The 12,510-nt window shown below is 35.1% G+C and overlaps 1 protein-coding gene across 1 annotated transcript in view; it reads right to left on the bottom strand.

Annotated features, from left to right (window-relative positions):
* The window catches only part of LOC136029897 (ankyrin-3-like), a 51,425-nt gene that overhangs the window by 24,934 nt on the left and 13,981 nt on the right, over positions 1–12,510 (bottom strand). Inside the window, exons 5-6 of the mRNA XM_065708390.1 lie at positions 9,127–9,300; positions 578–760 (exon numbers count right to left, since the gene is read on the bottom strand). Coding sequence (XP_065564462.1) covers positions 578–760; positions 9,127–9,300 — 357 coding nt within the window. The remainder of the gene's footprint in view (positions 1–577; positions 761–9,126; positions 9,301–12,510) is intronic.

Below are 12,510 nucleotides of genomic sequence, written 5' to 3'. Positions count from 1 at the left end.
CTATGTTATATGCAGCCATTACTTGAGTTCGCATGTCCGATCTGGGCCCCTCAAGTGCACAATACAATATATCTCACTAGTGATGTTGAATCTTATGAATCGGCTCTCAAGTGTTTAAAATACCCTCTCTTCGTGAGCGCCTTATAAAAAGCGTCTGCCTACCCGAAGCAAGAATAAGATCGAACGATTAAAATCGGTTCCGATTAAAACCGATTAAATTAGAATTAAAATAAAACCAATCGTTATGCCAAAATTATAAAAGCGTTTTTTATTAAACGAATCCTGAACCTTTGAATCAGTAAACGAGTGTTTTTTTTAACTTTATTATCTTTTAAAACTTTTAAAATCTACATTAAATTTTTCAAAACCTTTTTTATTTATTTCGATAAAATTTTTATTTACTGTAATGACTAAAAAGTAAAAGAATTGAACCAAAACAAAGCAAGAAAATAGGTAATACCTGATGTATAAGGTATCGGACAATGTGCAGCATATCCCATTTATTCCATAGTAATTTTTATTTACTGCAATGACTAAAAGGTAATAGAATTGAATAGAAAAAGAAAATACGTAATACCTGATGTATAAGGTATCGGACAATGTGCAGCATATCCCATTTATTCCATGGTAATGGATCCTCACCGCGACTAGATGAACTGTATCCGTAACCGTAACCATATCTACCTTCTTCCAAAGCGTAGCGAACTATCAAGGCATGGAGTGGGGTATTTCCAAGGGAGTCCGGAACATTCAGTAACTCCTAGAAGGAAATGATCATAACGACTACTATGAATTTCCTAAATACAATAATCTTTTTCATTTATCGCAGCAAAAACTTCATTTTAACGCTTAAACTTTAATACTTATTATCACAAAGAGGTTAAAAACTTATGTGAGTTTAAAATGGTACTAGTGTTAAAAGAAAAATCGCAAATACCATCTGATAATATATTTATTTTAAAAAATCACTATCACTAGCCCCGATGAACCGAATTATAGTTTCGGAGTAAAAATATTATAAAAAAAAACACGAAAACTGGAAAAATGGCAACAAATACCAAAACGAAAAAAAATCAGAATGAATTATCATTCGTCAGTCAAAACTTAAACTGGAAAATAACAATTAAAAAGTTAAAAGATAAAACTGGTCAAACTCAACTAAAAAAAAAAAAAAAAAAAAAAAAAAAAACGAATATAAAACAGTTAAAAGCAACACTAGATAAGAGGGGAACCAAAACAAGCGGACAAATGCAACAACCTGGGCAGAACCACTACACATTAAATAAAAATAAAAAAATAAAAGATAAACTAGCCGGATATTTTACTCTTTTTTTCTGAAATGAAGGGGACAAAGGTGTTTCTATCATTTGGCAACGGTTTACTTCCTTTTAGCCCCAAACTACTGTATAGTCGTCTTTTGATATTTTAAAATGTAGGCAAAGATAAAGAAAGCAGAATTCTTAAGACCTACCAGCTTAAAACCAACTAGCCCATTAGACCTGTCCAAATTTTCTTAAGGTAACTTAGGCCTACGTTCTGCATACTCAATTTTGACATAAAATAATTCTGAGACCAATTATCTGCTACTACTACTAACAACTCACTACAGCACTGAGCCACCTGAGGTCAACACAGCTACACACGCTCTTTCTCCATCCACATCGATTCAAAGCCTCCTTCTTTACAACCTCTCAAGAAGTTCCTATGTCCCTTAAATCTTTTCTTACGACATCCTCCTACCCTATTCGGGGGCGACCTGCTTTTTCTTTGGTCCTAGATGGCTGGCCAACAAGGACAATCTTCGCCAATCTGCCATACTTCATCCACAGAAAGAGTCTTAGCCTCGGGCAATCAAACAATCCGTAAGTAATTTCTCTGGAAAACATCTAGCAGATCCTCCTCCGTCTTTCGGAGCGCCAATGCGTCAGAACCATATTTGACCACTGTCATCACTGTAGCTTCTAATATTCTAATCTTGGTTCGCAGAAATACAGCCCCATTCTTCCAAACTTTTTTCAACTGTGAAAAAACACCCCGGGCCTCGAATATTCTACTTTTAATATTTTCACTACACCCATAGTCTTTAAATTTTAATTTGAATCCTATTGCAATGCAGATTAGTCCCATGAATTATCCACTCACCTATGAAATATTCCATTTTTTAATTCAGTCACCAGACGCTTCACTGGCAGTGGTACACGTTTTTGATCTATGATTAAATAAAAAAAAACAAGTTTTTTTAACGGAAAGTAAAGAGCGACATTAAAACTTAAAACGAACAGAAAATACTTCGTATGTGAAAGGGAGTGCTTCCTCATCAACGCCTCGCTCTTTACGCTAAAGTTTGACTCTTTCTCTTAACTCTACTTTTTAAAACACTAAAAAACTATTTTAGTCCAGCTTGCTAGCGCTCCATTCCGTTTAGGGGGAATCCCTTTCGAGTCCTAATGCGGACAAAAATCTTTAGTTAATAGATGTCCTCTGATAAAAAAACAAGAGCTAAGAGCTCATATGGTACTTGTGACGAGGCAAGAAGAGCTAAGAGCCAAGAGCTCATATGGTATGAGCTCTAACAAAATTCTAAGAATCAATAGATTGATTTAAAAGGAAAATCAGAGGCTTAATGCCGGTCAGAATTTAAATGAAAGGACTTAAATAAGAGCTCTGAGTCACGATGTTCTTCTAAATATCAAAGTTCATTAAGATTCGATCACCCACTCCTAAGTTATAAATACCTAATTTTTTCTAATTTTTCCTCTCCCTTTAGCCCCCCAGATGGTCGAATCTGGGAAAACGACTTTATCAAGTCAATTTGTGCAGCTCCCTGATACGCCTACCAATTTTCATCGTCCTAGCACATCCAGAAGCACCAAACTCGCCAAATCACTGAACCCCTCCCCCCAACTCCCCCAAAGAGAGCGAATCCAGTACGGTTACGTCAATCACGTATCAAGGACATTTGCTTATTCTATCCACCAAGCTTCATCCCGATTCCTCCACTCCAAGTGTTTTCCAAGATTTCCCCCTCCAACTCCCCCCAATGTCAAAAGATCTGGTCGGGATTTGAAATAAGAGCTCTGAGACATGAATTCCTTTTAAATATCAAATTTCATTAGGATCCGATCACCTATTCGTAAGATAAAAATACTCCAATTTTCACGTTTTCCAAGAATCCCGATTTCCCCCTCCAACTCCCCCAAATGTCACAGGATCTGGTCGGAATTTAAAATTAGAGCTTTAAAGCACAAGATCCATCTAAATATCAAATTTCATTAACATCTGGTCACCCTTTCGTAAGTTACAAATACCTCAATTTTCAAAATTACTCCCCCCCCCCCCAACTCCACCAAAGACAGCAGATCCGGTCCGGTTATGTCAGTCACGTATCTAAGACAGGTTTTTATTCTTCCCATCCAGTTTCATCCTGATCTCTCCGCTTTAAGTATTTTCTACAATTTCTGCCCCCCCCCCCCAACTACCCCCCCCCCCCCCAATGACGCTAGATCCGGTTGAGATTTAAAATAAGAGATCTGAGTTACGAGGTCCTTCTAAATATGAAGTTTCATGAAGATCCGATCACTCCTTCGTAAGTTAAAAATACATAATTTTTTCCAATTTTTCAGAATTAACCCCCCCCCCCAATAGAGCGGATCCGTTCCAATTATGTAAATCACGTATCTAAGATTTCTGATTATTTTCCCCATCAAGTTTCATCCCGATCCCTCCAATCTAAGCGTTTTCCATGATTTTAGGTTCCCCAAACTCCCCCCAATATCACCAGATCCGGTCGGATTTAAAATAAGAGCTTTGAGACACGATATCCTTCTAAATATCAAATTTCATTGAGATCCGATCACCCGTTCGTAAGTAAAAGTACCTCATTTTTTCCAATTTTTCAGAATTAACCCCCCCCCCCCCAACTACCCCAAAGAGAGCGGATCCGTATCAGTTATGTCAATCATGTATCTAGGACTTGTGCTTATTTTTCCACCAAGTTTCATCCCGATCCCTCCACTCTAAGTGTTTTCCAAGATTTTAGGTTTCCCCCTCCCAACTCCCCCCCCCAATGTCACTAGATCCGGTCGGGATTTAAATTAAGAGCTCCAAGACACGATATCCTTCCAAACATCAAATTTCATTAAGATTTGATCAACCGTTCGCAAGTTAAAAATACTTCAATTTTCCTATTTTTTTCCGCATTAACGGGCCCCCCATTCCCCCCAGATGGTCAAATCGGGAAAACGACTATTTCTAGCTTAATTTGGTCCGGACCCAGATACGCCTGCCAAATTTACTCGTCCTAGCTTACCTGGAAGGGCCTAAAGTAGCAAAACCGGGACCGACAGACAGAACGACAGACCGACAGAATTTGCGATTGCTATATGTCACTATATTAATACCAAATGCCATAAAAACACATTGAAAGAAAATCAAATCTCTTAAAGTATTACGTAACATCCCATGTGTACATCGTCATTACGTAACACCCACATATGCGCTGCCATTACATCATTCCCGATAGATCTATCAAGTCATGTAAGATTACCTCGCCTCCAATAAATCTATCACGTTGTGCAAGATTGCGTTACATCCCACGTATGCACAATTATTATTTATCACCCATGTGTGTGCCCTTTTTAGTTACAACCGGGACTTCCCGGCCTGACTAACGGGCTCTAACATTGAAAATTTCATACTTCTTAAAATTTAAAATCTTCCCTGCAATGCTGAACGCTTTCTCAACATTGGTCGAGAAATATATAGGGCCGAGAGCCCGGTGGGTTCGCCACCAGGCCCCGTAACTCTGTACGCAGCAGGCTTCTATATATGGATTCTCAGTGTTGCTTGTCTTCTAACCTCAGACAATTTAAGCCGTTTCCTGATGGCATGACGTCAAATCTTGTTGATGTTATGACGCCATCATAGGTTCGCTACAACCCCCTAAAAAAATACGAGTTTCCCTTATAGTCCTGACCTATTTAGATTGTTCTTGTGACCTGGAATGCTCCAATTGTCGTTCCTGCATATCTTCAAACCGCCCGTGTCTTTGCTCTTCATTTTAATTTTTTGACTCGTTCAGATTCTCGGTGTCGCTTGTCTTCTAACCGCACATGTCTTTGCTCTTCGTTTTTATTTTTGACATGCTCTAATTCTCGTTTTCGCATATCTTCTAATCGCCCGTTTCTTTGCTCTTCGTTTTCTTTTTTGACACGTTTTTCTTCTTTATTTTGGATTTTGATTACTTCAGACAATTTAGCAATGTCATTTGATTTTACTGGCCGTATTGGTCTTGTCTCATTTGATGGCCCATGTTTCTGATTTTCCCCCATTGTCAGTTTAATCTGTTCGGGCTGTTCTCTCGGTCTTACCGCATTTGATAGTCCAGATGGTTCCATAGAATCATCATTTGTAATAATTGCAAATTTTAATTTTCTGGGCCTTCCTACTGACATTATATAACTGATTGCGTTCTAGCCTGTAAGCATAATTACGTAGCGGGTAGATTTTATCCGACAAAAACGAACTAATTTTTAAATTTTCAGGTAAAATTACTGCTCAGGCACCACAAATATTTTTGCAGTTTACATAATAACTTTAGCAATTAAAATTTTCTTTAATTCGGTAATGATGTTTTTGGTATGTGAAATGAAAATGGTATGTGTATATTGTCTACTAAGTTTCAATCTTTTGGTTTTCTTTTTCAAGGTTTTTGAATTGTTGTAATCCCTTGTTAAAATATATAAAAATGTTTTTGCAATTACCAGTTTTTCGCTCTTTAAGCAATTTAATGCCTTTTCATACTACAGTCTTATCAAAGATATTTAATTATTGAAGTAAGACCGATTTCCAACACCGATTTTCTACTAAGCTTCAAAATTTGGGTTTTCCTTTTTTAGGTTTTGGAAGTATTGAATCCCTTGCTAAAATATATGCAAATGTTTCTGCAATTTCCAGTTTTTTACTTTTTATGCAGTTTAATGTCTTTTCATACTGATTCTTTTCAAAGATATTTTACTATTAAAGCAATGCCAATTTTTTTTTCTCCAAAATTAAAGCTCTTAACGAATTTTCTCAAACTTCTGACCTATCGAAATCGTTTTTTTAGGCCAGAATAAACCAGGATGCCAATTTTAACCTTAAAATTATGGAGCAGCTTTTGAGAAAAAATACACACATAAATACACAATTATTGCTCACTTATAAAGATAGTAAGTTTATATCAAACTAATGAAGTTTGACTCTTTCTCACAATTCTACTTTTTAAAACAATAAAAAACTTTAGCGTAAAGAGCGGAGCGTTGAGGAGGGGACAGCCCCTTCCATATACGGAAAAATTTCTGTTCGTTTAAGTTTTAATGTCAATCCTTACTTTCAGTTAAACAAACTCTTTTTTATTTAATTTCTGAACGTTTTTGAATTAATGCAGGTTTTGAATTTGGTCCTACCGTACATGAATATTTAAAACAAAATTTGCACATTAATTTTACTTCTTTTTTTTACTAATAATAACCTTACGATAACCCAAGTTTGATTTTTATTCCAGTTATTTAAAAATGACTTTTGAATCACAAAGGCTGTTTAATTCGAATAATAACCTCTTTTAAAAGTTAAAAAAAACTTTAGCGTAAGAGCGAGCTATTGAGGAGAGGCAACCCCCCTCAAATACATAATATTTTCTGCTCGTATTAACTTTTAATATTGCTCCTTACTTTCAGCTGAAAGAACTTGTTTTTTCATTTAAATAACAAATACTACGCGTAAACAATATGGACAAGTTCCACGACTAGTAGCCCTTTCTGGTATTTGAAGGGAGTCGTGCCCCCCTCCTAAACACCTCACTTTTCACGCTGAATTGCTATTTAGTACTTAAAAAATCTTTTTAATGTTCTAATTAAGTGACCCTTGTGTTTTGGGAGTCGTTATTAGTGAATTGGGACAAAATCTAAACATTAGTGCAAAGAGTATGATGTCGAGGAGGGGATAGTTCTCTTTATTTACGTAATAATCTATGTTCGTTTTAAGTTTTTTTCTTCCTCTTTATTTTCAATTTTAGAAAAACTTAACAAAAATCAATTTAATTTCTGATTTTTCTTTTAATGCTGGGAAATCCGGCTCCACCTCCAAGGAAATACCTCCTCCCAACGGCCATTTTTTTTCCTCCTGGAACCATCATAGGTTGTTTCATACCCGAAACGCAATTTTCACATATTTTTATTTTTGTTCTTATTACATGTGTGAGGGAGTTGCCCCCTCCTCAGTACGTCTCTCTTCCCGCTAAAGTGTTTTGCGAATTTGTAAGAAGCTTATTATTCTAATTAGACCGTCCTTGTGTGCCAGGAGTCATTCTTAAATAATTGGAACAAAAAGTCAAACATTATCGTAAAGAGTGAGGTACTAAGAAGGGGCAACCCCCTCATATATACGTAGTAATTTCTGTTTGTTTTAAGTTTCAATGTTGTTCCTTACTTTTAGTTGGAAAAAACTTAATTTTTTATTTAATAACAACGACAGGCCAAAGAGATACAATATCTTTGGCTTATTCTTAATTTCATTAAGATGAAATTAAATGCTAAGATTGACCAAAAAATAATACCAACAACTTATTGTTTATACCGGCTATTATTTAACAAAATTCAATCTTTAGCGTAAAGAGCGAGGTATTGACGAGCGACCAAACTCGCTCATATACGTAATATGATGGGGTCCATCCCTCGTCAATACATCGCTCTTCAACGCTAAAGTTAGAACTTTGTTCCAATTCTTGAAGAATGGCCCCTGAAACACAAAGGCCATGTAATTAGAATAAATAGCTCTTTTGAATCCCCCCCCCATCGGGGACTGTAGGGGATTAAGTTGTCCTGAAAGACATAGTTATTAGATTCTTCGACTATGCTGAACAAAATGGCTATCTCAAAATTTTGATCCGGCGACTTTAGGGAAAAAATGAGCGTATGAGGGGGCTAATTGCCCTCCAATTTTTTTAGTCACTTAAAAAGGCACTAGAACTTTTAATTTCCGTTCAAATGATCCCTCTCGCGACATTCTATGACCACTGGGTCGATACGATCACCCCTGGGAAAAAGTAAAAAAACAAACACGCATGCGTGATCTTTCTTCTGGCAAATAATACCAAATTTCACATTTTTGCATATAGGCCCTTGAAACCTATAAAGTAGGGTTTTCTGATACACTGAATCTGACGGTGTAATTTTCATTGGATTCTATGACTTTGAGGGGGTGTTTCCCCTTTTTTGCGAAACTAAGGCAAATTTTCTTATACTCGTAACTTTCGATGGGTAAAATTAAGCTTGATGAAACTTGTATATTTAAAATCAGCATAAAGACCCGATTCTTCTCGTGTCTCTATCCCATAACTGGTTTTGTATCCCATAAATCACAACTAAAAAGCATACTGTTACATCAACTTTTACTGAAAAGGTAATCATACTGAGGTAAAGTAAAGTAAAGGTAAGGTAGTAAGGTAAAGGTAAAGGTAGGTAAAGGTAAAGGTAAAGGTAAGGTAAAGGTAGTGCGAGCAAAATTAGTGGACCAAAATTATTTGTCTTGACTTTTCTTCCTTGCAAGTTTGAATTCAATGTTCATAGCGAAACCTGTTTCTTTTACGCTTCCTTTTTTCATCCCCAATATTTCAACTTTCTTTAAATTTAATATCTTATAGAAAGTAATCTTAACCGTCTACTGAATAAGATGGCGCTGTTTGCATGAATTCGTTTTATAGCAATAATAAAAATTTAGTTATAACCCACTTAAAAAAAAAACAAACAAGCGGAGTAAATTGCACTAAAAAGGAAAAAAATCAAATACACAGATACATAGATAATTTAAATCTTTATCTCAGACAAATAAACACACGAATAATATTATGGTTTGGGCCTAGGGACACAAAGGCATGTCTTGTCAAATTAGCACTAAGCGACCCAAATGAATGGATAATATCGGTAGCACCATACTTCTCAATTACACGAGTATTACGATATGAAGTGGGAAGGTATAGTAAAAATTTGCAATATTTAAAATAAGCAATAGCGCAAGTCACGCAATACGGATAAAGTTCTAGAAGTGACATTCTTATAAATTTTTTGCTTGTTCCAAGTGCCACTTTACCTTTAATCCATGTTCCAATAAAAATTTTGCCGTTGCCAGAGTATCTTCTGCTGATCTCTTCCCGAGCAGAAAGAGAACATGAAGAGCAGTCATCTGCTGAGTATTAGTTCTGACTGTTGTTGATGCTCCACATTGGACAAGCAACTCAACAAAGCGAGTTTCATGTTGGGTTGCCTGAAACACAAAGCAGAACGTAAGAGTAACACCAATGAAAATCAACCAAAAAATCAAACACCAAAAATCTTGAAGAGTTGAAGAGTAAGACCAATGAAAATCAAAACAAAAAAATCAAACACCAAAAGACCCTTCAAGGGGGCAGTTGCCCTTACAATAATTCGGAGAAAAATTACTATATAGCCCGTGTCCCTTGACTATCTGGATATGAACCCCTCTTGAACCCCAAATTCAAATGCTGGAGCTACACCCCTGGCATTTACTAAAAACGTTTCCTACTTTTTCCTAGCGATATTTTATTCCACTCAATTGAAATATATCAAATTAAATCGACCCTTTCCCGCATTTCCGAAAAGAGGAATTGAATCCTTACTGGGAGACACACATAGCTCTTCCTTAGTTAAAGCTTCTACATAGACTATGGTTTTTTTTGGGCTTCTTAATAACTTTTTGAATATATATAACATAATTTTTATGTCTTTATTAATTTGTCAAATTGTATGCTAAAAGTTAACGTTTTCAAAGCTGGTAAAAAAAAATATTGGCAAGCCTTCACCATTACATTCTCCTCCTCCTCTAATAAAGACCATTACATCCTCCTCCTCCTCTAATAAAGACAAACTGACCATCATCAAGCTTTATAAATAGAAAACTAGTAGGCTTCATTTTCCAACAGAGCTAAGGGAAGATCCATTACTTATTTTTTTACCTTAGTTTACCTACATTTTAATCTACAACTATTTATTTTCACTAATTCAAATGCATTTTTTCTTAGATTTTTTTAACAGAGACTTTTAGTACTTTGACAAATACCCTTATAGTAGTTCTAGCACTTTTAGTATTTTCAGACTGTAGCAGTTCTAGTATTTTCAAACTTCTAGTACTTTTAGACTTAAAGTAGTTTTAGTAATTTTGCACTTTTAGTACTTTTAGACTTTTAGCAGTTATAGTACTTTTAGCAGTTTTTGTACTTTCAGACTGTAGCAGTTCTAGTATTTTCAAACTTCTAGTACTTTTAGACTTTTAGTAGTTATAGTACTTTTAGACTTTTAGCAGTTTTAGTACTTTCAGACCGTAGCAGTTCTAGTATTTTCGCACTTTTTGTACTTTTAGACTTTCGTAGTTTTAGTATTTTTGCACTTTTAGTACTTTAATTACTTTAAGACAATTACCCCTTTTAGTACTTCTAGCACTTTTAGTACTTTTAAACTTGCAAGCGTGATAGAGGTATCAATTCAAGTTCACATTTGTAGATGGCACACTTGTAGATACCAATTTCTATGCAGGGTTGGTCAGCATTTCAGGGGAAGCCAAAGTTTGGAAAAAATAAATCAGTAAGTTGCAACAAATTTTGAAAGGACAAGACTTCACGGCCACAACCGGATAGTTTTCGATACTCTGAAGAGGGAAGAGGCAATCCCTCTGCAGGATCAGGGAAGGCACTTTATAGGAGTCAATTGCCTTCTCTTGATTCCGCAGAAAGGATTAAAACTCTCGATGAGAGCCATTTTAAGCGGTTATTTTTTCAGAAGTAGGTGAAGATAAATTAAATTTCTCGGTAGCTAAAGAAAAGAAGAGAAATAAAGATAAATATATATATATTTCTAAAGTAAGGTAAGAAAAAAAAATCCAAGACGAAGTTACATTGAAACTTGAATACTGAACCCACCATGAACAAAAAGGGAAAAAACAACACTGTTTTTCGTAGGTAGCCTTTAATGTTTTTCATAGGTAGTTTTTCGTAGGTAGCCGTGATGTTTCCTTTTTTCTGGTTTCTTCTTTTTTTTTTATTCATTGCTACCGGGGAACTAGAACATCATTTAGAGCTGTTTAAGAGCTGATTTGAAAGGAAGATGCAATATCTAGTGTCTTTTCTAATTAACAAAAGATAATATTGCCCTAAAATGCAATATTTGACAAAAAATACATATTTATATACGACATGACATAACATATGCATCTTTCTACATGGGATATGACACCAAAATTGATGGATTATGTTGCCTGATGTCCTGAAATGTCACGTATACTTCTTAATGGTATCCTACATGGTAAATTACAACCATAAATGACACCATACTAAAGCTTAAATCATAATAAATGCAACCAATGTAACGTATAGTATATACATTAGCGAAAATGTGTCCAAAAAGGGCCTTTTTGGCTAGTATCTATAGGAATTTCAATTCAACATTTAGCGGAAATAACCTACCGTTTTAACGTTTAAAGAATCAAAGCTTAAGCAGCCATGGAAAGTAAAAATATAGCCCTATGTATTACCACATGCCAGTTGAAAGATAGCAAGAAGAATGAAAATATTAGGTCAAATCCAAGATATTAATTCATAAATATATTAATATAGAAAGCGATTCAAATTCTGTTTCAATCTTTGTGAAAATCACTGTTTTTGCGGGAGGATAATTGATATATTAATTCTTCAAACGCTAAAAACACATATTTTTTCTCCTTTTCAATAAGGTGCACCAAGTTCTAAAGCATGAACTTTTACTGCTGATGATGGACACTGTATATGTGTCCGAAATATTCAGTTAAAATTTTATGTTTGTTTCACTGACAATTAAAAGGTTTCATCCCTATTTTGAACTGTTATATTTTGATTTTAATCGCAGCTGCAGAAATCCACCGCAGGGATCGGATGTGGATTTGGCAATGAGATTACGTAATACTAAGATAAACATAAACATTATTTAAATTTTAAACAAAGAGCACTGAAAAACTAAGAAAAAAGAAATTAGGGACCATCATGAATTCATTTTGCTATTGTCCTTTGCTAAGTCCTCTAGGTCCTTTGTAGAACGCCTGGTTAATTATATTGACCAAACTCCGTTTGGCTGAAACTCAGATGATGAACTTAACTTAGATTATAACAATCTTTTTTAGGACGTCCATACTTATCCTTGAATTTCTCAACAATACAAATTCAAAATTAATTACAGATAGGCCTAACCAGTTAAAAGCAGCAAAAAAAAAGAAAATTGACTGTGCGCACCTTACTCAGTGCGTACATTTGAATAGGTATACACTCAGTTTTTATGCTTTAGAATAAAATAGAATCAAAAGAAAAATTATAAACAAAAGAAAAGTCCCTTTAAAACAATAAAACCACATTAGAAGTCACAAATGCCTTATTTCTAAAGTAAACTTTAATCTTTAGTTTTTATTTTCTGAAGCCTCGATTATTATTGTAAC

Source organism: Artemia franciscana, chromosome 1 (genome assembly GCF_032884065.1).
Source record: "Artemia franciscana chromosome 1, ASM3288406v1, whole genome shotgun sequence".
Classification (NCBI taxonomy): Eukaryota; Metazoa; Arthropoda; class Branchiopoda; order Anostraca; family Artemiidae; genus Artemia; species Artemia franciscana.
This window is presented reverse-complemented; position numbering and strand designations above follow the sequence as displayed.